This window comes from Hyalella azteca, unplaced genomic scaffold (assembly GCF_000764305.2).
Source record: "Hyalella azteca isolate HAZT.00-mixed unplaced genomic scaffold, Hazt_2.0.2 contig14896, whole genome shotgun sequence".
Classification (NCBI taxonomy): domain Eukaryota; kingdom Metazoa; phylum Arthropoda; class Malacostraca; order Amphipoda; family Hyalellidae; genus Hyalella; species Hyalella azteca.
Genome location: NW_025944763.1, coordinates 16,834 through 41,185, shown reverse-complemented (window position 1 = coordinate 41,185; position 24,352 = coordinate 16,834). Strand labels below are relative to the sequence as shown.

At 37.6% G+C, this 24,352-nt stretch overlaps 4 protein-coding genes across 7 annotated transcripts; 1 reads left to right on the top strand and 3 right to left on the bottom strand.

Annotated features, from left to right (window-relative positions):
- Positions 1-1,420: 1,420 nt before the first annotated feature.
- LOC108666268 (ATP-dependent Clp protease ATP-binding subunit clpX-like, mitochondrial) lies at positions 1,421-7,185 on the bottom strand. Of its 2 annotated transcripts, XM_018153104.2 has the most exons (8): positions 7,101-7,185; positions 5,397-5,553; positions 4,840-5,085; positions 4,304-4,491; positions 3,876-4,077; positions 3,520-3,555; positions 2,208-3,211; positions 1,421-1,922 (listed from the first exon to the last, which is right to left on the bottom strand). In XM_018153104.2, exons 2-8 carry the CDS (start codon positions 5,551-5,553, stop codon positions 1,734-1,736), a joined length of 2,022 nt encoding a protein of 673 aa, XP_018008593.1. In that variant the 5' UTR covers positions 7,101-7,185; the 3' UTR covers positions 1,421-1,733. The 2 variants fall into 2 exon arrangements, with proteins under 2 accessions (XP_018008593.1, XP_047740172.1); XM_047884216.1 differs by lacking the exon at positions 3,520-3,555.
- Positions 7,186-10,021: 2,836 nt separating this feature from the next.
- LOC108666271 (MICOS complex subunit MIC19) lies at positions 10,022-11,741 on the top strand. Its single transcript, XM_018153107.2, has 5 exons — positions 10,022-10,177; positions 10,347-10,389; positions 10,611-10,876; positions 11,158-11,364; positions 11,553-11,741. The coding sequence occupies exons 1-5, from the start codon at positions 10,112-10,114 to the stop codon at positions 11,589-11,591; spliced, it is 621 nt and encodes a 206-aa protein (XP_018008596.1). The 5' UTR covers positions 10,022-10,111; the 3' UTR covers positions 11,592-11,741.
- On the bottom strand, positions 11,687-13,381 carry LOC108666272 (39S ribosomal protein L42, mitochondrial). Its single transcript, XM_018153108.2, has 4 exons — positions 12,574-13,381; positions 12,236-12,399; positions 11,934-12,082; positions 11,687-11,795 (listed from the first exon to the last, which is right to left on the bottom strand). Exons 1-4 carry the CDS (start codon positions 12,623-12,625, stop codon positions 11,744-11,746), a joined length of 417 nt encoding a protein of 138 aa, XP_018008597.1. The 5' UTR covers positions 12,626-13,381; the 3' UTR covers positions 11,687-11,743.
- A 1,521-nt stretch (positions 13,382-14,902) lies between these two features.
- On the bottom strand, positions 14,903-24,150 carry LOC108666270. Of its 3 annotated transcripts, none has more exons than XM_018153106.2 (8): positions 24,077-24,150; positions 23,037-23,147; positions 22,744-22,839; positions 22,214-22,378; positions 18,547-21,919; positions 17,871-18,009; positions 16,931-17,042; positions 14,903-15,787 (listed from the first exon to the last, which is right to left on the bottom strand). In XM_018153106.2, exons 1-8 carry the CDS (start codon positions 24,137-24,139, stop codon positions 14,990-14,992), a joined length of 4,857 nt encoding a protein of 1,618 aa, XP_018008595.2. In that variant the 5' UTR covers positions 24,140-24,150; the 3' UTR covers positions 14,903-14,989. The 3 variants fall into 3 exon arrangements, with proteins under 3 accessions (XP_018008595.2, XP_047740176.1, XP_047740177.1); XM_047884220.1 differs by having other exon boundaries at positions 15,674-15,787; positions 16,931-17,101; XM_047884221.1 differs by lacking the exons at positions 14,903-15,787; positions 16,931-17,042 and adding an exon at positions 17,233-17,527.
- Positions 24,151-24,352: the final 202 nt, after the last annotated feature.

Genomic DNA, 24,352 nt, shown 5'->3' with positions numbered 1-24,352 from the left:
ATGATGAAAAATGACCCTGAATAGGATGAGCTGCGTGCAGAATGTAAACATTGTGAGAGGACGCGGTCTCCGCGGCACTCCCGCTGATGAGAGCACAGAGGTATCGCCTGTCTCGTCCGCTTCCCTCTGAATACTTCGTGCTCAACTCTTCTATGACTGATGAGAAACAGCACGCGCTCCTGGCCTTCCGAAGACTTTACATAGTGTCTACCCTCAGGGTAAATGAAAAGTTCAGCGTGGTACGTTCAACACGTTATTTGAAATTTGCATCTCTATACAAACGATAGTTCAACGTATTTTATTCTAATGGATTGTATATATGTAGAATATGAGATAAGAATCAATTATGCCAAATTCACATTGTAATAAGTTTTTAAGTAACCTAGAAAACTTCCGACCACAATCCACGTAACAATTATTTTTTCGAAAGGTACTAGTTAACTTTCTAACGACACGGTAAATGGAACTTTCTAACGACACGGTAGATGGTAGCTCTTAATGTAAAATAGAAGTTTAATTTAGGGCTAAGTACTGAATGGTTTGTTCTGCAAAACTGAAACAAGTGTTGGCTTAAAGATTATTAAGATAATTTAGCTTTATTCAAATTGGATTAGACATATCGATATATGTACACATCGATTGAATTCACTGTCAAAATATGGTTTCAGATATTGTTTCAACTCTCCGACACCGAAATAAAAAGTGGACCTTAAAAAGAGAGCACCGAGAGTCAATATTCAGATTTGTTTGCACAGCACGTAGGATGCGAAGTGCTTAAATAAAAAAATCGTACATACTTTTTTTTTGAAGTAAAACTGACCAGTAACCCATTTTTTCACGCTATCGGAAATAAATTATGATAATTCTTCATAGTGGCAACTAGGTAAATAACTTGGTTCTCAATAGATTTATAAGGTATAACAGTATCCTCCAGTTAATAACTAAATTCCAACCCCAAATTGCAGATTTTAACAGCAAACGGACAAGTCAAACACAGATCACTTGCGAAACTTTAAGAAAACAATATGTGGCATGGTATGTGTGTCCATTTATAAAAACCATTAAACGAGAAGTTCGTCACGGACTAACAAAAGCAAGAAATTAGTTGCCATCATCGTAGGTAGCAGTTACTTCCTTTTAATTAATAACTGAACACGAGTATAGCACTGGGCAGATGATCACTGAGCTTACTCAGTTTCACACAACATTGTAGACGGAATTTATATTTTAACACGAAAAAGAAAACCAACAACAGATCAGCCGAGAATTAAGTGAATATGCGAAAATTAGATCGTACATAATTATTAAAATCTTAATAACTAATTAGTGATAATGTGAAGCACAGCCAATCAGACGACCATTTAAGGTTAATTTCAAAATCTAACGCACGAACTAAAACCAAAAATGAATTTCATGAGGTCACGCGTGTGGCAATAATTTTTGTACTGGGTCCCCACACAAAAGTTTTTTTCGAGTCTGCAAGACACCCGACGTCATCAGGCAAAAAATAATCCAAATCAATTTTAAAACAGAACCAGTTTGTTGAAGGAAGGAGTAATTCACATCGCAAATGCACTAAATAGGAAATTCTCCCGCGTGGCAAGGCATACATCGTGAATGTAAATGCAAAAGAACAATGCTGACAAAGACCAACGTATGAAATTAAGGCATAACTCAATGCTTCAAACTATTGTCACCGAATATTTTCTACATATTTACAGGCTAGCGATGTTTCACTTGAGCTGCACTTCGAGTTGTCTCTCGTCCTCCTGGTCGTCGACGTGCTGCTGAGCTTCCGTGGGCTCGTCAGGCTGGCGCTGGTAGGTGGGCGGCACCTCACCGCGCACAGCTTGTGCCGTCACCAAAACCTTCTCGATGTCAGACCCGGGGATTTCAAACATAGCGTCCAGAAGAAGATTTTCCTGTTGACAACGAAAAGACATACGCTGAAAAAAGCTCTCAAACACAAGTTTACTGATGGGAAAGCTGGATGTTGTTATTTCTGTTGTCTTAAAAAAATCATTGAAGCTGCGCAATAATATCCACTACGGTATTGCAGATAATGAAACACATGTAAATTCCAAAATTCAAAATGGCCTATCCTTTTGCCGCAGACAATGAAGCAATACAGTAGAAGGGAGACAAATCAATACCAATACAAGAGATGGTGTCCCAACTAAAATAAAAACAACGCTGACAACACTCACCATTATCGCCCTTAGTCCTCGTGCTCCAGTTTTTCTCTCCATGGCCATGGTTGAGATTTCCTTGAGAGCATCAGCATCAAAGTGCAATTCGACATTATCCATGCCAAACAGCATTTGGAACTGCGGCACGAGTGCGTTGCGAGGCTCAGTCAAGATGCGCACCAGCATCTCGCCAGTGAGAGAGTGGAAAGGCACAACAACGGGGAAACGGCCAACAAATTCAGGAATCATGCCAAACTCAATGAGATCGCGAGCCTCACACTTGCTGAGAAGAGCATCTTTCTCTTGCATGTCCTCAAGAGCGTCGGTGCTGCCAGTCTGGTGAGCCACATCGGCCTGGCTAGCTGCTCGCCGACCTGCTCCATCACCCGTGGCGGCGCCAAAGCCAAGATATTTCTCATTATTGCGTCTCGATACCACTCTATCTAGTCCGTTAAAAGCTCCTGATGCGACGAATAGGATGTTGGTGGTGTCTACTTGAATGGTTTCCCCTCGGAGCTTGCGAGGGCTGTTACGTTCAGGCACCTGGACCATCGTCCCCTCTAGCATTTTGAGCATGCCTTGCTGGACTCCTTCACCTCCTACGTCTCTCAGTTGATGAATGCCGGGGACAGCCCCTATTTTGTCTACTTCGTCCAGGAAAACGATGCCCTGCTGTGCTTTATCGATATTGTAGTTAGCATCTTGCACTAGTTTTGCAATGACGCTTTCAATGTCTTCACCCACGTAGCCAGCTTGAGTCAGAGTTGTGCAGTCGCAGATAGCGAAAGGCACGTCAAGGCAAGCGGCGATAGTCTGAGCAATGAGGGTCTTGCCTGAACCAGTGGGCCCCAGCAGTAAGACGTTGCTCTTCTCAAGGCGGAGATTGTGAGTAGACGACTCGAGAACATCTGAGCCTTGAGGGCCTTGAGCTTCTCCCTTGCCATCGTCAGAGCCACCCTCGTAATTTCCCACACCAAGAGCACTACTTTGCTGGCTCATGCCTTGTAGATGACGCAGCAGCTCTACAGAAACACATCACAGGATTAAGATTTTCAGCAAAGAAGCAAAATTCCACCCGAAATTCTAGTCTTTGGAGCTGTATTACAAGAGAGCTTTAATTAACACCACGAGTCCATGATCAAAATTAGTTTCAGGCAAATATTCATACAATAGAAGATATTTTACAATTTTTGCATTGCAAGTTAAAGAATAGAAACATAAGAAACAACAGGACGGATAAAATTCCCCTACAAGAAGTAAAGCCGCAATAGTGTTTCCAGAATAATAAAAGAAATAAACAAACACTTTTAAGTAAACATAATTGCCATACCTTCTTTAGCACCAGGTGCCCAGGTAGTATTGCCATCTGTAAAGAGAAACATGACGCTTGGCGTCAATTCTTAAACACTAATACAAAAAACAACAGGAGTATGTCATGCATAAAAGGCAAAAGAAAAAGGAAATTATGATGTACCACTTTTTAATTATTGATAATGTAATCCATATAAATTCGTGTTGTACAATTTGCTCAAGTTAAATCAGCAATTTCACTAACAAATGGAAACAACCAATCCTGTATCACAGATACTTACAAGGATGTAAAGAAAAATTGAAGATTGTGAGTGAGGATGTACAAATTAGAGTTGTTCCTAGAAATTATTCGGTAACTTTATCAACTGTAAAAACCTTTGGCGCTGGTGTTGCCAGAAATGCCACCAATCTGGAAGCTTGTATGGTGTTGTATAGGCACGCCGTCGAGAGGTAAAGGCTCGGGTTTTGCTTGAGGAATATTATGATAAATTCTTTTGTAATGATTGTAGACAGCAACACTTAGGACTTTTTTGGCACGCTCCTGCCCGATGACATGACTATCCAGGTACTCGTAGATCTGTAATAGAAATAATTTTTTAAATAACGCATCTCCTAAACAGAATAGGAGACTATGGTATAAAGGGAATTGATAATGAATCAAAATAGTGAAGAAACAGACGAATGTACCGGTACTGAATAATTACCAAGTTTCAAGGTGATTAGATATCTATTTACCACAAATATGATAGTCACTCAAGGATTCAATGGTATTTAAGAACAATGTTAATCATAGAGCATTAAACCTTCTTAGGTGGAGGTGGAGGTTTGCGGGGCTGAGGAGCTCTTTGGCCCACAGGTTCTTCTTTGACTTCACGCCCAACGCGGCGCTTGCCGTTGAAGCCGTTCCCTTCTGCAGAGTGCTTGTTGTCAGCATCACTGATCACCACAAAAAAGTGGTGGCACTTTTCACACTTGACAAAACGTGTTGAGTCTGTAAAAAGATTCGCCATGTTTAAAAATTTAAAATAAAAACATGAAAAACATACACAAGCACATTGACTATGTTTTGTTCAAGTTAACGTTTTTCCAGTACCTATACTAAATACCATTTTAGATGTACTTAAAATTATTTATGAAACAATTTTTGTCATTTTTCAATAAGGAATACTGAGGAGGGGATAAAGTCTGTACACAAGAACTAATCGAGCATAATACATTCAAGTTACTCATAGACTCCAGAAGCAAGAGTCAAATGATTTGTTATAATAAAGGTAAAAGAAAAGTGAATAGTATTGAGCTCACATGTAGGAACAATATAACTGAATAAAATAATACTCACTAACAAAAGTTTCAACATGGCTGCAGGGGTCACCACATTTAGGACAACACATTTGTCCATCACCACCTTTTCCACTGCCCTTGTCTGCTCCATTACCAGAGCCGTTGCCTCTTCCACTGTTAACACCACTTCCGGCTCTTCGACCTCTGCCACGGATCTCACCACCGTCACTAGGAGGTTCTGTGGTTGCTTGTTGCCTAACTCCAGTGTAGTGTAAATGACTGTAAAAGTCAGTAGGCACATTGCCTGTGAAAAAGAAACTGCTTGAAGAAGGTAAAAATTTGAAGAAATTCAAATAAATGAAAGTGTACCGGTATTCCAGAAGTTGCTAACAACATCAGTGAGATAACAAAAAAAATCTCACAAATTTAGTTAGTTGGCATCAATACTTAATGAAGGTTTCTATGGGAAGGTAATGAGATATTTCACATTTAAATAAAAAATAATGAGTGAGAACTCAAGGGCAGACAAATGAATTATTATAAATATGATGGCAATATTTCAATTAATTTGCATTTAACATATGTACCTAATACAAGTAATCAAATCATACTTACTAGAATATTCGTAGGTTAATAACAATGGTTCAACAACTGGAGTATGTATTTCAACTACTCCTGATGTTTGAAAGATTGCACTCCCACTCCCAGCAGTTGCAGCAAAAGGGGGCACCAATCGCCTCAAGGAGCCACGTCCCAACCTAATGCACAACATCTGAAAACACAATATAATTAATAATAATAATAAAAAGTTTAAAAACATCCTTTGAGTATAAAAATTATGTTAATATTGTTTATTTTATAATACTTTTGGCTAACTGTGGGATGCCAAACAGGTTTAAAATTCTAAAACTAAAAGCTGTTTTTGAAAATATTTCTCCATTCCATCTCAGGAAAAAATATTCAATTTCCAAGCTTTCATGTAATTCTCAGGGCTGTAAGATTTCTAAAAGATCAATTATCTTCCATATAATTTATAATTAAAAGCAAAAACTAGCTGCAACATTCTGATTGTTTTAAAAATTTGATACTTTGGAGCTACAAGTTTTCAATAACAAGTATGAATTCTTCAATCATGTTCAATTCAATCCCAGACAATTTTGTGGACAATCAATGTGAAGCTTTCTATGAGCGCTCAACCGCCACCGCAGTGTGGAATTCTAGATGGGTATTAAATTAGCCAGTACAGATAGCATATTGGAAAGCAGGACTTGAAAGATAGGAAAGCAGGACCTGAAAGCTTGGAAAGGACACAAACTTCTACTTTCAGTCTATTATATACATATCCTATCCCATTCCAGCTATGATTGGTTGATGGGATTGTGATATTATCCCCTTTCCAGCTGTGATAGGTTGATGAAATTTCGATGTCATCCTTTCTAGCTGTGAAAAGATTTTTTATAAGTAAATGTTCATTCTTAGAATTCCAAACCTGTACTCAAGCAATCAATTTAATAGCCCATTAACCCCCTTTGAAGTTTGAAGTAGCCCTATCTGCTGTTTGGTCATTCTATAGTCTATACTTCTATTGTCAAGATCAAGAATTTAGGCCTAGAATAATGGCAGAAATACTAAAATTTGTTGCCAGAACAACTGTAGACTTAACTCTTAAGGGTTTGTTGTTGCTAACACACCAAGAATATAAATAATGAGCCAGGTGTTGTCAACTTCAAAAATAAATTTTGTTAGGTAGAATCTTTCTATGACAAAAAATTTGTGGCTTTAAATTTTTCTCACACTGAAACTGAATTAGGTACCTACAGCTTTAAAAATTCTGTTATACAAGAAAAAAATTCAGAGCACACATAAAATACCAATCCAAAATTTCTGTTGCAACTTATTAAGTAGTAGATACTTTTTGGTTTGAGATTGAATGAATAGCATGAAAATTTCAACTCTCGAGTGTTCATTCGGAAATAGAATCAGGTCAATTTTGATTCCTACAAGCTACAACTATAACTGAATAGAAAATTCTGTTAATCAAAAGTAAACCAGACATTTCATAATGTAAATTAAAACTAAATATACATCAGCAAAGTGAACTCGCGCTGTGGGGTCAAGGAAGTAGGAAGTTGTTTGACTTCTTTCTTATTTCTTCACCTTCTCACCAGTCACCACACGCAGCTTGAGTGACTAGCTACTGCGTAGCACGATCATAGGGTCTGTTAATTCAAATGTTTTTTACATGAAACAATACATCTTCAATGAATTTATTAGAAGCTTAACTTGTGAAAAAAGCTTCATTAAAAAAAGTTAACTTACGTTGATTAATGTTTTCTGCTGATAAATTCGCAACCTTGCGAGTATTCGCTGATCATTCTCTCAGCTGATGACAACTCAAAGCTCCGAAAGCGAATCATAACACAAGCTTCTACCCGATATACAATCAAATAAGCAGCGCCCTCTTTTAAAGAAAAAGAACGCTTATATTCAATAATAAAGATATAAATTCAATATAAACAGCCTTTTGGAGAACAATTCTTCAATACCGAAGAAATCAGCGATTGACTGGAATTGATGTGTAATCTTTCGAGTATTAATACAAGGAGAATTAAATTCACCCACAAATTCAGGAAAATTCTGAACTTATGCGTTAAGTATTATTGAACGACTAGTAGTTATTTCTTGATGTTACCAAAATAACATATCTGAGCAATAGATTGCAGTATGTTACCAACATGTAGGTATCGCCAGATTCTACTTTTTTAACGTGATGCCGGAACTGCCGGAAGCGGATCTCACACGAAAAAATAGATATGTCTCTTTCTCTTATGGTATATTATGTCCACAGCTAAAGAAGTGATATTGGGTCCGGTAACGAGTAACCTCACTGACAGTTGACTCTAATCCCGGCCATGAGCCGTGACCCGTGAAAGACATGGGGACAACCCCACATTATCAATAAACAACATTATCTCGGGTTCCTGGCCACGCTCGTGCACCGGTAGAGCCGTAGTCTGCGTAGAGACTAGAGCCTGGAGGTAGTCGTAGTTCTTTAGTGGAAAATGTCTATTCACTATTTCTTAATGCTAGATCCCTATGACTCGGACAATTATTTTAATCGAGAAACAAAGTTTAGGACTTGTGTGCAGCATGCCCCAGGGCCCAGGCCATATAGTAAGGCTTCTTGCTCTTGTTTTGAATGCCATAGAAACAGGTAAAATTGGTCTGATTAGCAGGTATTATTGTCTAATTCACCTGTAATTTTTCTCAATTTTCCTGTTAGTTAGGTAACTTATGTGGCTCAGAGCCTCAGCAGTCAGCATTGTGAACATTTTGTAAGCTAGCAACATAAGTCATTCTGGAATATCAGACTGAATTATTTTCCTAAAAATTGTGGGTAGGGTAAACGCGGTATATTCCGACACTTTAAGGACGCATCGAGAAATGAAAAACTATTTTAAAAAAACCGTATGCGTTACGTAAGTTCTGTTGCCTTCACATGACTCTCAAAACACTTCACTACGCGTCAGCAATCTAGTGTTTTTGCAGTATTTCGACACGCAAATGTATGACGTCACCATTTCAACCATCAATGAACGCATGGAACTAAAACAAAGCTTAATATAAAGGAAAAACTAGAGAAGTGACGGAATTACCTACGATGTCGGAATATACCGCGTTTACCCTACAAATGATTGTTGTACCAGCAATTTTTGAAAATTTTTGGCTCAAATGTAGCATTATTTCTTATTTTTTATGGAAAAAATTAGGAAAAAGCCATAGAAATTATTAAAATTAGGTAACCTTATTTATTACCTTAAGCATAAATGCATGATTAATTTTGTCTATTGTGGGTGGTTTCTTCCCAAATTTTCTGAATGGCACAAAAGTGCTTATGGACACCAGCGCAGCATGTAAGGCAGCACTAAGGCTTGCATGAAATATATCTATCAATTGAGCCATCATGCCATGACCACAGCTTCTCACCATTTTTGAGCCTTAAGATTCCTTCTAGATTAATTATCTTCCATCTAATTGTTAATAGAACTGCATGACTGGGCCACAATATTCCATGTACGGTATATAAATAATTGTAACTTTGCAGCCATAATAGTTCATTGATAAGTATGAAAATTTCAATCTAGCTTCCAGGCACAGTTAGTGACATTGATTGTTTAATGGTACTTATGGTAGGATTGTTTAACACGTTCCCCGCGTATCCAGATTTCCCCAGTATTCCCTTATTGCGGAAGGCTTTCAGTGGCTGCTGCTTCAGTTAGGCGCCATTGGCCGTGACAAGAGGAGGTGTGTGCTGCTCTGTGGCATCATAGCTTTGCATAGCTGCAATAAAAATGTTGGGACACATGTGGTACATTACGCAAGCAAATAATAACCACATGTTGTTCTTGCGTATTGTACCACCGGTGTACCAAGTATTTATTGAGCCATATATATACTATAATAGAATAGAAGGGAATAGAAGGAAATAGAAGGGAACAGAAGGGAATGGAAGGAAATAGAAAGGAACAGAAGGGAATAAAAGGAAATATAAGGGAATAGAAGGAAATAGATGGGAATAGAAGGGAACAGAAGGAAATAGAAGGGAAAAGAAGGGAATAGATGGGAACAGAAGGGAACAGAAGGGAATAGATGGGAATAGAAGGGAATAGAAGGAAATACAAGGGAACAGAAGGGAATAGATGGGAACAGATGGGAATAGAAGGGAATAAAAGGTAATAGAAGGGAATTATTAGTTAGAATTTTTACAGTTACTTATCGTTTGTTCAAGGAGATTTACGAATAAAATTTTGGTCCATTGATTTGTTTTACTTAATAATCCACTTTTTGAGTGAATATTAATATTATAAAAGACAAAGTTTAAGTGCGAAATTTCGAGTTATATGTGTTTTTTCAAAACGGCGTAAAATACTGCGTTTGGTACACTGGTACCCCAATACGCAGCAGTGGAATATCACTGTTGGTACACATATGGCCCAATACGCGGGGAACGTGTTAAGAGCAGTACTGGGCAGTGGGCACTGTGGCACTATTTAAGTAAGAAAAATGTTTGGCTACTGGCAACATGTAAGCACTTAGGTATAATCACTTATTTGCTGACAGCTTTGGTGGCATGGAAGTGATAGACTTGATTTTATCTACTATTTACCATTAATTACTTGGGATTTATGTCATAAATTTTATTATTACTTTAAACATTCCCTGCTCAGTTGAAACTTGAAAATTCTGAAATGTGATTTTTTACCTCTGAATGTTGTTTCATTTTTGAATTTGAGCCAGTAGTCCAAAACTTGAGCAGAATTCATTCCAGAATGGGTGCTAATCAAAGCACCAGAAAAATTACATTGATGAATGATGAAAAATCTGGCATCATAAAGGTTAGTTGAGTTAATCATGATGCTATAGTTAATGATTCAATAGTTTTCTGCAGTACCTGTTCATCAACAAATATTATATAATTTCTATTTAATGCAATATTTGTACTACAAACCTTTATTAATGCTGTATCTCATTATTTCTGTATCTCTAATTTTGTTCATTTTACAGCTATCTGATAATTTGGCTCAGCGGCTGAAAGGCCAACTTGAAGGTAACTTTTCATGGAATTCTTCATTGTGTTGAAATAATTGACATAAAAAGTTTACTTAGGTGGAATATGGTATAAGATATTGTGCCCAATTTGCTACAATAAAACATTATTAGATAGATATTAAGGGCGATAATAAAATTAAACTTGAATACATTTGATAGTTACCAGTGCAAAAAACATTTGTGCACAGAATGCCTAAACAATGAATATTGCTTCTACAGATGCTCAGCAGCAGCCTCCATCTCCCCCACCGCGTGCCGCATTTGTACCAACTCCCTCCCCTACACCGCCACCACCACCACCACCCATTTCAGACTCCACCCATGCCACTGCTGCACCCTGGGATGAAGGACGTGGTGACATTTGGACTGGTTTGTACGCTGAAGAAGGGCGCCGAGCGTTGCTCAGGCTCCAAGAAGAGCAAAATCAAGCCATCGCGGCCGTGCATCAACAATGGCAACAAAAAATGCAAGCAAGAGAGCAGGAGGTAACTTTTCAGAAGATTGCTGCTCCATGTTCTAAAAGATTGAGGAAATATTAGAACGTTACTGTCCATGATATTTAAACACTAAACGCATTCTGTCACCACTTTGTGCAACCCCATAATATACTAAATCCAGTTTCATAAAAAGCTAACTTTTTGGCTGGAACCTTCTCCACTTTCAACCTTCTGATTTGTATTTCAAATTATGATACAATAAATATTAATTTAAATAACATCAAATTATGAGGAATAATCGAATATAAACTAATGATAAATATGTGCAGTGGGTGGAGACCTCTAAATTAAGCGCTGCTGAGCTGCAGAAAACGGCGGAAGAAGTAGAGGCAGGGTTTGTGAAGAGCACCGTAACGCCCGTGTGCCAGGACTGTAAGAGTGCTGTGCTTGCCTGCTACCAAGAGCACCCAAAACAAACTCTTCTTTGTGCAGATTCCGTAGAAAAGTTCACCAGATGTGTGGATCTCACAAGGCTTGTAAGTGGATCCAAATGATGATCTCTTGACACCTATGACTTGTCTACTAGCTCTATTCCACCTTGATATATTTCGTATTCTACAATTTATTGCATGAACTACGGCATATGCAATTGTATAAACTAAGTATAGTTTCTTGAATAACATTTTTTTAGATAGCTTTCATCACATGTTGGTATATTGTGCAGCAAAGCGTGATGCAACAAGACGCGCGTCAACGGGGTTAATGTGACCATTCAGCCTCGGCCAGCACCATACAACCGGTGGTGGCTCTCATACTGTATATTGTAATAAAATTATTCGGATGAATTATACACACTTGTCTCATGATTCTTTATATTGTAAGTAACAGCATTCTTTGTACACCTGAATCTCCATTTTAGAGATACTCTCTATCCTTGGGAGGTTTGGGCGGGGCCCAGACGTCATGCCTGAAAAGAAAATTGAACTGTCAGTAAGAAGTGTTAGAACTGTTTTTGCAATACTGAGGTAGACTTTGTAAAGTTTTTTGTAATTGAACATATTTTAATGACCTGGCTCTGAAATTTGAACTCATCTGAACAACTCACTTAGGAAACCATCTATGTTTCGTGGTGAAAGTAAGCTTCTGCAACTTTTGATTGACGTAGTATGGATGCTGACGCTTGAACAATTCCTTGACTTCAGAGTTATATTGCACATTGAGAACAGTGTCCGTCTCAGGAACATCTGGGAGGGGCTGGAAACCATAATCGTATTAGTAATATTACACATTACACGCTCAGACTGTTTTCTGTACATCAAACTTCATTCAAACCACAAAAGGACTACTCCAACCCTTAACCACAAATGCGGGTAAGTGTAATGAAAATGGATAAAAGAAAAATCTCACCCGTGTACAGCTGTAAGGAATGACTGGTTGCGGATGCCAACATACGAACATTTCACCATCATTGCTGAGGATCACTGCCTCTTCGCGGCCAGGCTCAGTCTGCGGTATCCCGCTCTCGTATGAAGATCCGCCTGCATGCCTCGCGTAGTAGCGCCTTCCTATAACTGGAGTGTACAATTATAGTCAATATTGTTTAGTAATCATTTGCAACACACTTGAATGACTTGTGAGAAAATATTTCAAGTCAAACTGCAAATCTCGCATTTAAAAAATGATGAAAGAATTCGTTTTTCGCCTTCAACTCTGAGAAATAAATTGAATTAGAGTTCACTGCTTACCTGATATCAATCTTGTCAAAGAGATTAGCTTTGTTGGTGGCCAGGAAATCATTTTAACAATCGCGATACTTGAATTAAGCCTTGCTAAAGAAAATGACTCTTCAAAGCATTGAGAGAAATTTTAAAATTGGCTTAAGATCTAACAGGAAGTCTTAAACATTTAATTAATGGCAAGCACGTTAGTGATTCTGTAGCAACTGTCTGACTTGTATGATTCTCACAACAAACACGAGGGTCTGAGCGCAAACGTTTCCTTGGACAATTAAGGGATACTTTTTTTTTCACTATCATGGCATAAAATTTGTCAGTAAAGCCAATCAATTTCTCTACATTTAACCCTCACTAGTTACCATTCATGGTCAAATAAAATCTCCCAAAAACACCCACACACGTCTCCAGGTTTGTGTTAGAGGCTACGTATTTAGCCCTATGCCAATCGCTAATTACCTGACTACCGTTCCATACACAGCATCAAATTAAATATGAGCATTTGAATGAAAGTTTAGACAGTGAAATTGACGCCCTTTCTGCCGTTTTTTAAAACGCATTAATAGTGATAATAACTCAATTATTTAAGATAGATTGATTGAATTGAATTAAATTCAAGTTAACGTATATTCTTACTCTTTACATTTGTATGCCCAAAGTTGAACATGAGAAAATTTAGAGTAATGACCGCATTTATGAATTCCTCAAGTAAAATTTACTCGTCCATTATGATAAATTTTGAAAAATGAAGGAAATTAAATATATCATACAGTAGTTTCCGCGGTAAAGGGAGGGAGAGGAATATCCCTTGGTACAAGATGCTTGTACTGCTGCCCTTACATGATGGTAAAATAATCGCTTGGATTAATTGTTTATATTTGATGCGCTAAAAAAATAGCAAGCCCCGTATCACCAATTCGCAGCGAACTCAACCTCTTCTAAACAAATTTATCTCATTAATTTGTATGGAAGAGGAATTTTGTATATACAACTTGTATATTCTTTCTTCTACTTAACCTAAAAGATTATAAAAATGAAGTTAAATTACAAACGATTGAATTATAAAATATTTAACACCGACTAACACTGATTTACATTAAACAACAGCTAGTGGAAGGCACTACCATCGTTCAAGTTGACTAGTAGTGCTTAACTGTTGTCACACTGCTTAATGTTACAACGTTTTAATCCTAATGAGTATTGATAATTGTACCTATGCAATCTGACACGGGTTGAAAATTATGGATTCCAAAAAACACGCGTCCTCTCATTAAGGCACTATTTCTGAAATTCTACAATTACAGCAGCAGGCTCTCTTAACACAGACAATTGGACGATCTCGGGCAGGAGGACCGAGATATTATGTTAGTAAAACACTAGCCCCTGAAACTACAACGGAAAGTGAGGCGACTATGGCAGTGGTAAATTATAGCAGTGGATCACAAATTCCACGATTCCGAACAACGACTTCACTAAACAAGAGACGATCTCGTCTCAGGAGGCAGCTAACAACTATAAGAAACACATAAATGATATTTAAATTAAATGACTTCAAATTCGACATTTCAAAATTACGTACATTGAATCAACGTAGAGAGGTTTCAGTCATCCGCTTTTACAAGATGAAACTAAAAATTCATGGAGAAAAACTTTAATGGCTATTTAGGCTTAGAAACAACTCTCGTTGTTTGAAACTGATGATTTTAGAATCGTTCGAAGGCTTCGTAGAACAATTCCAAGAGAAATAATATTGTTGAAGTTTAAACACTAGGTATGGGGAGACACTAGGTAAGGCCAATTTAGAAACATGTGTCAGATTAAACTAAATCAGCAGAATAAAAAACGAACAAATGCATACGCTCCAACGTTTACCATCAATAAACAAATGTTTTATTCGTAATTTATGGAATTAAGCTTCACTATATAATAAAATCAGAGTGTTAGGTAATCACATTGCAGAAAGTTCAACAAAGGGTTTGATACCAGGCCCCGCATGATTTACAAACTAAATGACTATACTGATACTTAGAATCATAGTGCCTTTTAGCATTAAGGCATTGTTAATATTCTAACCTTAGATAAATGACAGAATAGGATTTTATCCTATCCTAACCGCTTAGAATAGGATAATAAATTTCTAGATATTTCTACCTCAGGAGACTTCAGTAAAGCTTTTTAGCTCAAGACGACTCAAATGCAGTTAATGATATGATCGAATTTAGCGTTATCGATGTCACTCAGCCGACATACAGAATAGAAGTGTCGGCGTTGAAGAAATAGGCCCACGGCCTGTTGCCGATTCTTGAACTTTTCGTGACTTGATTCACAAGGGATCCGGCCTTTGGAACCCGATCTTCCATAACTGACGATTGAGATAGCTGCTGGACTTGATGCCTGGTCCGTACACACGCTAAGAGCGGACGATCTTTCAGAGACCATGAGTCAGAGCACAGATGACGTGGGCAGCGTGGGAGCATAGATGTACCCAAAGTCCTGAAACCTCGTCCGCAAGCAAATGATCGTCATCAGTACGAAGACTATCACAGTTCGTAGGGCTTTTATTCTTAGGATCATTGAATGGATTAGCAATGGCACTGAAGAAGTGGTCAATACTGTTCAAATTTCGCAGTTGCCGAGATTTGCGGCATGGCATCAAAGAATTATTTGGCTTCCTATATCTTGCTTCAGAGAATGAAGCTTTATCACATCGCAGAATGGAACACGTTTTGTAAGGAACAAGGAGTGACGGAAGTGACAAGCACACTTGACACACAATGCATTTGCTGCCTACAAGATCTAGAATAACGCCGTAAGTTGGCACCAGAACTCTACACTGGCGTCTACAAGAGACATATATTGGGCGCTTGAGCTTCAAGCTCAATGCAGCTGAGCACGAAAGCTCTGTTCCATTCTTAGGGGTGTTTTCGGGAACAAGTTCCGTCTGCACATTCTCGGTGATTGGCATGGCCGACATTGTTCCAGCAACTCTGGAATTCATTTGAAAATTGAGCTCGCACTCATGATCAGTTAGAGAAATATTCCCACAAACTTTGGGTTTATGCAAACGGACAGGAGAGTTTCCAAAACCGATTTCGCAGGGAGCAGACTTGATCTCCTCTACTATGCCGAGTGTAGATTGTTCGAAGGTCTCATTGACGGCAGACGCCGGAGGATCCGAATTCGCTAGCCATTCATCTCGGGCGCATCGGAGGATACGACGTTTTTCCTGGAAAATGGACAAATAACTACAAAATAATTCATCTCGGATTCTGAGTGATATAAGATGCAAAAAACTGAGCATTGAGGAAAATTTAAGGAAATACATCGGGAGCAAACAGATAGCATAAAGAAAAAAAATCCATGAAAATACTAATTTCTCTAACCTCCACTAAAACATCTACGATAGATGGATACTTTGACTACAAAATTTGAGTTTTGTTAGTTAATGGAGTGGCAAACTCTGGAGAAACAATTCAAAACTTCAATCCCACTTAACACATGACAAATGTTGAACGGAACTCGCTCATTTTCGCCTGATAGGCTTTTCTACCTCATTTGACAACCGCACTAATTCTATTCGCTTGACCGATCACTTCGTCCGATGAAAATAGTTAATATTTTTTCATTCAAAGGCGAGACGTTCGATGGTCGGCAAGAGTGATTTGTCCATTTAATGCACACATATGTTTCAATCAATTTAGCTGGAATCAGTCAGACCTTCGGTCAGGTCTTGTTTATATTTCTCCGGTATTGTGTTGAATCAGTAAATAACTAATGTGCTGTCAGAGTGCGGGATTTAAGTAGAGTACATTATTGGAATCCCGTCTACAGACAACGTTTATCTTCAACGATTAAGAGTATTAAAATAGCTTGCTCGTAAACCCATTAAATATTAAACAATACTAAATATCGTACTTTTACAACTCTTTCTATTTGTTTATACTCTTCTCTTAAAACCACCTCAAAACGTTACTCTGAGGAACTCGACCGCTTTGAAGGAAACAGCTCTACCACAGCGAATAAATCGAGTGAACAATAATGTGTTTATGTTGTCACGTTAACGATTTACAAGTATATAACGAACACGATAAATATGAAGAACATCTAATTCAAGAACACTGACAGGAATCCGCTTAGTAAGATTGCATAAGACGAGGATATGCAGTATGAAGATCAAAAAGACAACACATTAAAAATCTTTGAGACAATCTTTGTAATCAGTACGTCTTAAGAAATCGAAGCTTCAATGATAAGAAAATATGGAGTGAATCCCGTAATAAATATCCCGTGGCATGCCCTTTAATAAGGAATGAGTAGAAAAGCTGGGAAAAGTCGTAGCACCAAAAGGTTGGTTACGCAAGTGGTGTACCGGCAGTGGCAGGGAGTACGTGGGGGTGCTGCGGACGGCAGCGAGCCATGAGCGCCGCAGCGTTGCGGTGACGGCGTCGGCGTTGTCAGCCACGACCAGCGCGCGGTACACTCTTCACACCAACACGCAGGCCATCGATACACAACGCCGGCCAAACAAAATATAAAATCACTCGAGAAAAAATAAAAATTATAACTAAAAAATAAAATTTTCATTGAGTCTGAAGAAATTATGCGTTAACGCGATGTAGGAAAAAAAAGAGAAGAAAGTAAATTTCAAACGGAAAAAGAGTGTGTATTTTAAATGTGAAAATAATACGATTCTTACATGGAAAAATTCAACAAAAAAAAAGGTTCAGGGGTATTCTACACTTATGCAATAACTGCTGAAATTATCTTGCAGTTAGGCCACACGATGACAAGTAACGTGACATCGATTGTGAACGAGAATACAATAAGAAAATTTTCTGAAAAATTATATCATAATGACAAGAAATAATTATATAAAGCATAAAATAAAGCCACAGTCCTAAAAAATCAGGCTCGTGACTCAAAAATGGCATGCGTGCGACGTGTCGTTGATGCTCAGCAACACAGCCTGCAACATGAATCGTGTCGCGTGTTAGCTGCAACGCCATAACAACCTAACAGTTCTCACCACACAACCTATAGAGGTGGTAACAGGAGCCATCACGTCCACTATGGAACTGACTTATGATTTCTTTTACCGTCAATCTCACTTTCATTACCATGAGAAACTATCAGAAACGCATAAGACGTGAATACCTGAAATCTCGATTGGATAAAAGACTGTGATTGTAAAGTTGCAAGGCTTCAATTTCCAATTATGACTTGTATTATATACTTGTAAGAAAATGATGTGAACATTTTATATTCAGCATAATGACAAAGGATTAGATAATATTAAATATTATACTGACCGGGGAGGTATAACTCCAGGCAGGATACAGACGTTTGCGACCGCGGCCTGCAGCATCTGCAGCGTCAGGGATCCTCCACACAGTCCTACAGCCGCAGCCGTGCACAGCAGCCATATTTCTGGTAACTGCAGCACATCTCCTGCATAAAAGTATTGCTTTTAATGAGATAATGAGATAATAGATAATGAGATAATAGATAATGAGATAAAAGATAATAGATAAAAGATAATGAGACAATAGATAATGAGATAATAGATAAGAGATAATAGATAATGAGATAATAGATAATGAGATAATAGATAATGAGATAATAGATAATGAGATAATAGATAATGAGATAATAGATAATGAGATAATAGATAATGAGATAAAAGATAATGAGATAATAGATAATAATGAGATAATAGATAATGAGATAATAGCCTAATAATAGTAGTTATGAGATAATAGATAATAATAGCCTCGTAGTAACACCGGTAAGATATAGGGATTGATTCACCAGATTAGAAATTTGAGTAAGTTATTGCAGGACGAAATGAAAACTGCTGATTGTTCTTAAATTTAATGGTTTGCACTATTTCAAGTTGAAATTTAATATATCAAGAGAGAAGCGTAAAGTAGCGTGAAACAATGTGTGTTATTATTCTGATGACGGTAAAAGGGTATAGGTACTCACCATCATCATAGACATCACTAGCGTTATCTTGAGCATCACCGGCGTTAACAGACTTGATATCTTTAACAAGACGACACTGGTAGCATCGTAGCTGGTGAGGCGATACTTCATCGCAGAGATTTGCAAGAGCTGAAATCAGCACTGAAACTTGCGGCGGCTGAAGATTTTGTAATAAAAGCTTGATGATGCGATGCGAGCAGCTCTGGAGAGCGTAATTAACATAGTCCTCCAAGCAACTTACATCGTGCATGGCTGTCACCAAGAAGCAGCCTTGCCAGTATCCAGCAGCATAGCACAATTCATACACTACCACAGGGTCATATAATGGACCCGTTAGTATACCATAAAGCAATTCCAACATTGATTGCTTTGGGAGCACCATTGGAAGCAAAGCACCACAATCACAGGAGCGAAATTCATGTTGGGTATTCTCCAGAATGCACTGAATGATGTCATACTGCAGCTCTCGGCAGCTGCTCCACAGCTCAACATAAAAAAATTGAGCGACACCCAATTGATTCATTTTAGTGAGATAAAGACACAGCATGTCTAGTGGCATGGGGCTTTTCTGTTTTGAGGGCAAAGTACGGTTGTCGGAGAGGAATTTTTCATGAGGCAAATAACTTACAAGCAATAAGAGAACTTCAAAAATAGTTGAACGATGGCAAAAGCCGACAGCAGTCTTGACAAGCTCTTGTGCACCTCCTCGGTCGAGTGCTCGTCTCATTACTGACAAGCGTTGGCATCTATTGAAGTCCAGGTTAGGTAAGATTTCTATGATGGGTGATTGAGACGTCAAATCAGAAGGAGAATCACAAGCGATGTGATGCAGAATAACCCGCCAAGTATTCAAGAAAGTATAGAAGTTTGGCAGAGGAAAGTTATTAATTACAACCTCATAATCAATGAAAATAGCGCCTGCTGTGAATAATAAAGCATAAAATTGGTCAGTCTGGCCGGCCAAATCAGAAGACAAAGAATGACATTCAATAACAGTAGACTTTTCTGGATTAAGCTTATTCTTTTGGAGTGTAAAATCCAGTCTAATTTTATACTTTAAGCAAAGGACAAGCATATTTGATACGTTAACTTTCAAGATACCAAAATTATTGGTTTTATTTGGCGAAAAACTATCTTGCACACATTTTTCCCTTAAAGCTAAATTACATAAATCTGTTTCATTAGAATTTAAAAATCCAAGTATTTTCAGAGTTCCTAAAAATTCACAGAGCCAATTAGAAAGAGATTTAATCATTAAATACTGCTTGGACAATTCCTTAGTTTCTCTCAGTGAATCCATTGTTATTTTCAAAAGCTCAGAAGAAACTTTTTTCAAAGAGTCATCCTTCAATGCAGCGACGTTTGGTTGAACAGTAGGTTCTCTGTCCAGCAACTTTTCTTTCAGTGGAAGAGTATTAGTGTGGCACGACTTTTCTTTACTGTATACAGCTTTGTGCTTTCTTTTACCGTGACTGACACTGCGCACAACAATCAAGTCATCATCACTGAAACTTGCATGTTTTTCTTCGCATGAATTTGGTGTTCCGTTACTGGCGTCAGATGCTGACTGTGAACAACTTGTAGGCATGGGAGTGGAAAGCAAATTTTCTCCTGTGGCGTCATCATTCGGCCAAAACTCGTCAATGGAAGGTGAAGTATGACTTAAGTTATTAGTTGCAAGAGGCTCAGTGTCTGAGTTTACATGAAATGAAGGAAAATCTGTTAGATTATTGGCAACAGAATCATACGAACGTTTTGCAACTGCGGTGACTCTGGAAGAAAAAGCTGAGAGTAAATCAGATGAAGAGACATTGAAAGCAACACTCTCAACCAAGTCCTGAAGCACACTGTTGCCAGAGAGGAGATTAGTTGAAGGTGAAGCGATGTATCCGCCTCGGACACCCAACACAGGTCGGGGACGAAGCAGCGGCAGTATGGAGTTGACATCACTGGGACGGTAGATGGGACTGTTACTGATTGGTCGATCATCCTGATTATTTAGACAATTGAAACGTGATTTCTCGAGCAAACTCTGATTTTGAACAAGGTTCTCACTTTCAGCATGTGAATTTATCGAGTTTACTGGAACTTGAATGAAGCGGGCGCAGGTTTTGAAATCATCACTAATTGAGGAACATTGAATGATTTGTTCCAGTTTGCACCGGTCATCATCATTAATTTCTAATGAGCCAGCTAAAAGATCCCGAATTATGATATTACGTACTCTGCAGAGAACTGCTGAGCACTCAAACAGGTTCAGATGCTGCAGTGATAGGTGCATACAACTCTGCAGATGTTGCATTGAGTGCAGTGTCATGATAGCAACCTCAGGACTCATAATAGTTAGTTTCGTGAATGTTCCATTACACAAGAATAAGATATTGTTGCGCCTTATTTTTACTTCTCCATCTGGGTGAACATTTAAAAAGAAAATAATTGAGCAACATGATGGATCAAAGCAGTATATTCCCAAAGAACAAACCAACAGCAAATATTTGCTTTGAAAGCGTGAAATCTGGCTGAAAGCAATAGACGACAAAAATGGGGAGCTTCTGCCTGAATTTGATGATGAAAATGTCTCAGAGTCCCAAGATGTTTCAACAGCATGATGATTTGTCCTATCACCGCCATCACATGGAAGCAAATTAGAAGCTCTGATTTGTTCAAAGAGAAAACTGCTATCATTTGAATCACTCGTGATCTGTCCATCAACTTCCGTATCATAAATAGGCAAGGATGGCACAGCCAACACATCTAGAAGTTGATGCGTCTGCAGAACACAACCACTTGAATCAGACTCCCACACCCGGGCTTTCGGGCGCCCAGTGAAACAACGGACTTCTTCTTGACATGCCTTAAGTAAGTTAGTATCACTGTTGGGACAGGCAGCTAAAGTTACTGTAGAGCCATCTTCGTCTCTAACAGGAAGGCAAGATCCATTAGTTCTAGATGACGAGTTTGATAAACCCGAAAGCTTTCGAGTTACCTGACCACAGTAAAATGACTCAACATTTTGAATGTATTCATTATCAAAACATTGAAGAGCAGCCAGGTTGTCAGTGCTGTGCTCACCACCCATCACGTGACGTAATTTGATGTCTTCATTTGGCGCCGTACCGGTAGGGACGCTCTTTAAATTTTGATTAGCCAAGTCACTAGTCTTTATGCACGGCCAAACCAACAAGAGACAACCTCCAAATTTTCCGGCTTTATTTTTATCCCCAATTCTGGTGAAGCATTCTCTCTTTGTGTCACATATATAAGATCCAGATAATGTTGACACGAGAAGCTTGTCATCGAGGAAATCCAATTGAGTTATTCTTGAAGACAGTTTCAAAAGCCTTGTGCTCAAATTTTTGAAAAGAGCAGCAACCTGAAATGAACGACAACGAAATAATGCTTAATTTTGCTTATATAACAGGGGTAAAAGAGATACCCGTATCATTATGTAAAAATTATAGAGAACAATAGAGCTTCACTACGATATTCAAATAGGGATATGATACATATAACCATCATACAGCTTTTGAAAGAAATGATGTAGCGAACATTCACTCCATCAATGCTGATCAAATGGGCCAGCACAGCCATTAAATATAATTTTTTACTAAATGAAATTACTTTTTAACCATAGTAGAATAACTTAGGGATATATAACTATGCTAACCTTTGTTTTAGGGATGTTCACTGAAGTCACAAGACCAGTATCATCTCCCAGAAACACACATGATGAACCTTTTTGTTCTTCACCAACAGTGCATTGCCACACAATACTCGTAATTCTCTCACCTCGGTGGTCTTGCACTTGACACAAAACTTCTCCTGATTTTGCCTGTGATTTGGTGCAACAAACTGTTATGCTAACTTTCATGGAAAAGCTCAATACTGTGTTTTTGAATGCAAAACTTTTCTTGAAATCTAATTATTTAAACTAGAGCTGCAAGAACAGTTCTGAGAGAATAAATTCACATATGGAAAGCTTTATGGAGAATAAGCAATACTCTAAAAAACATTTCTGGCAAACAATGCTTATATCATTAAAACCAATAGTTTAATAAAAAGAACAAATTTAGAGAGTAGAATAGAATAATAATAAGGAAATAAATTTAGTAATAAAAAATAAATTTAGAAAGAGTATTATCATCATTTATTTCTCATCATGTCAGAGTGATGCCTCTCTGGGTTCAGGACACTCACCTTAATAATTGTGACAATCCCGCTACTAGCAGCACACAAGATGAGCTGTTCATCTGGAGATATGGACACATGGCTGAGCTGGGAGCCACCAGTAAACTGCTCACAAATAACAAAACATGAGTAAATCAACCAACTATAAAAGCATGTTCAAAAATTTTCAATTATATACTGGTTGGTCAATCTAAATGATTTTAGCATATCAAATTTTGAAATCGACTGTTAGCTATTCTCAATGTGAGAAAATCATCACAAGAAAAATAAATACAGTAGATTTACAAAATTTTTCGACCCACCTGGATTGAAATTTGCTTTAGGAGTGACAGAGAAATGGGATGAAGAAGAGACAAGGTATGAGTTTCATCATACACAACAGTGAATGCACTGCAACAGTCACAGCAGAGTACCTGAAATATAAATCATTTATGAGTAGTTATCAAAACAAAAACTTAATTTGAATAGAGATACATCACAAGCTAACACTGATTCATCAGCAAGTAACAACTAAGACATTTGAATTGTACTTGATCAGAATAATTTGGACTATAGATCAGATGTATTTTTATAGCATAGCACATACTACTATAAACAATCTTTCAGTGTAGGTAGGTCTTGCTGTAGCAAGGTTACACATTTCAGGACCCTTATAATATAAATGAAAAGAATAATATGACTTTGTAGCAATAACTGCCAAATTGAGACAAAAATTAATTTTAAAGATGATACAGCAATAAAGGTAAATTCCAGAAATATGGGCAAACAAGAACAAAGGGCAAAAATCATTGCCATGTTTAAACTTTCTACACTGTGCATTGATCACAAATATGACTGGAGCTCTCAAATTAGCAGAAAGTTTTGAATGATATTTAATGCCTCAGAGAACTGCAATAAAAATATTACAGGGAACATTGGTGTAATATATTGGTGGGAAATAAAAATTAGTCACTTGTGTTTTGTTTTTGTTAAATTATGTATGTAAATTTTTTAATTTTGTTTCAATGTTCGATTCTGAAGTTTAAAATAATACATAAAATTTATCTATTATCTATTACACACAAAATTTATCTATTACTATACACAAAATTTATCTATTCCTCCAGTGTTCTTCATATCTCAAGGCTGCTTACAGCCCAGCAAATAACTAATTGTGGTCTACCCATAGATACTGGCACTTAGGCTTGTGAAATTTTACAAGCCTGATAATTTTACAAGAAGTTCTTAGCTTAAAATCTATAGTATTCACAGGTGAATATTCATCATTCATCATTTATCTGGATAATGAGTTAAATATTGATGATATATACAACCCATACTAGCACTTTTCACTTACACTCACCTTGGCAGGCTTGGTTGGGCTTGATGGCCCATTAATTTCTTTCTTCAATACAGAAAAAAACATAATAATAATAATAATAATAACAAGTTTTAAAACTTTGAAACAAGTTTTGAAACATTTAATTTAGAAGCACTTTTTATACAAAATGATAAAAAATTTAAACAAACTCTGGTTAGAGCACAATATATTAGCATATAGGTAAACATTTTGTTTGAAATTGCATAAAAACAAATTAATAGTCCAATTTCTTACAGGCATATTTAAGCACTTGTCAGC

Excerpts from the sequence above, each read along its gene's own strand:
- LOC108666268 (XM_018153104.2), bottom strand. The coding sequence starts at position 5,553 with ATGTTGTGCATTAGGTTGGGACGTGGCTCCTTGAGGCGATTGGTGCCC. Across the intron at positions 4,492-4,839 it reads CCATGTTGAAACTTTTGTTA|ACTCAACACGTTTTGTCAAG; the intron begins GTGAGTATTATT and ends ATCTTTTTACAG. Across the intron at positions 1,923-2,207 it reads GAGGACTAAGGGCGATAATG|GAAAATCTTCTTCTGGACGC; the intron begins GTGAGTGTTGTC and ends CGTTGTCAACAG.
- LOC108666271 (XM_018153107.2), top strand. The coding sequence starts at position 10,112 with ATGGGTGCTAATCAAAGCACCAGAAAAATTACATTGATGAATGATGAA. Across the intron at positions 10,178-10,346 it reads AAAAATCTGGCATCATAAAG|CTATCTGATAATTTGGCTCA; the intron begins GTTAGTTGAGTT and ends TTCATTTTACAG. Across the intron at positions 10,390-10,610 it reads GCTGAAAGGCCAACTTGAAG|ATGCTCAGCAGCAGCCTCCA; the intron begins GTAACTTTTCAT and ends TTGCTTCTACAG.
- LOC108666272 (XM_018153108.2), bottom strand. The coding sequence starts at position 12,625 with ATGATTTCCTGGCCACCAACAAAGCTAATCTCTTTGACAAGATTGATA. Across the intron at positions 12,400-12,573 it reads TTTGACAAGATTGATATCAG|TTATAGGAAGGCGCTACTAC; the intron begins GTAAGCAGTGAA and ends TGTACACTCCAG. Across the intron at positions 12,083-12,235 it reads TTCCTTACAGCTGTACACGG|CCCCTCCCAGATGTTCCTGA; the intron begins GTGAGATTTTTC and ends TATGGTTTCCAG.
- LOC108666270 (XM_018153106.2), bottom strand. The coding sequence starts at position 24,139 with ATGTTTTTTTCTGTATTGAAGAAAGAAATTAATGGGCCATCAAGCCCA. Across the intron at positions 22,840-23,036 it reads TAAAGCAAATTTCAATCCAG|TTTACTGGTGGCTCCCAGCT; the intron begins GTGGGTCGAAAA and ends ATTTGTGAGCAG. Across the intron at positions 22,379-22,743 it reads GGATTGTCACAATTATTAAG|GCAAAATCAGGAGAAGTTTT; the intron begins GTGAGTGTCCTG and ends ACCAAATCACAG.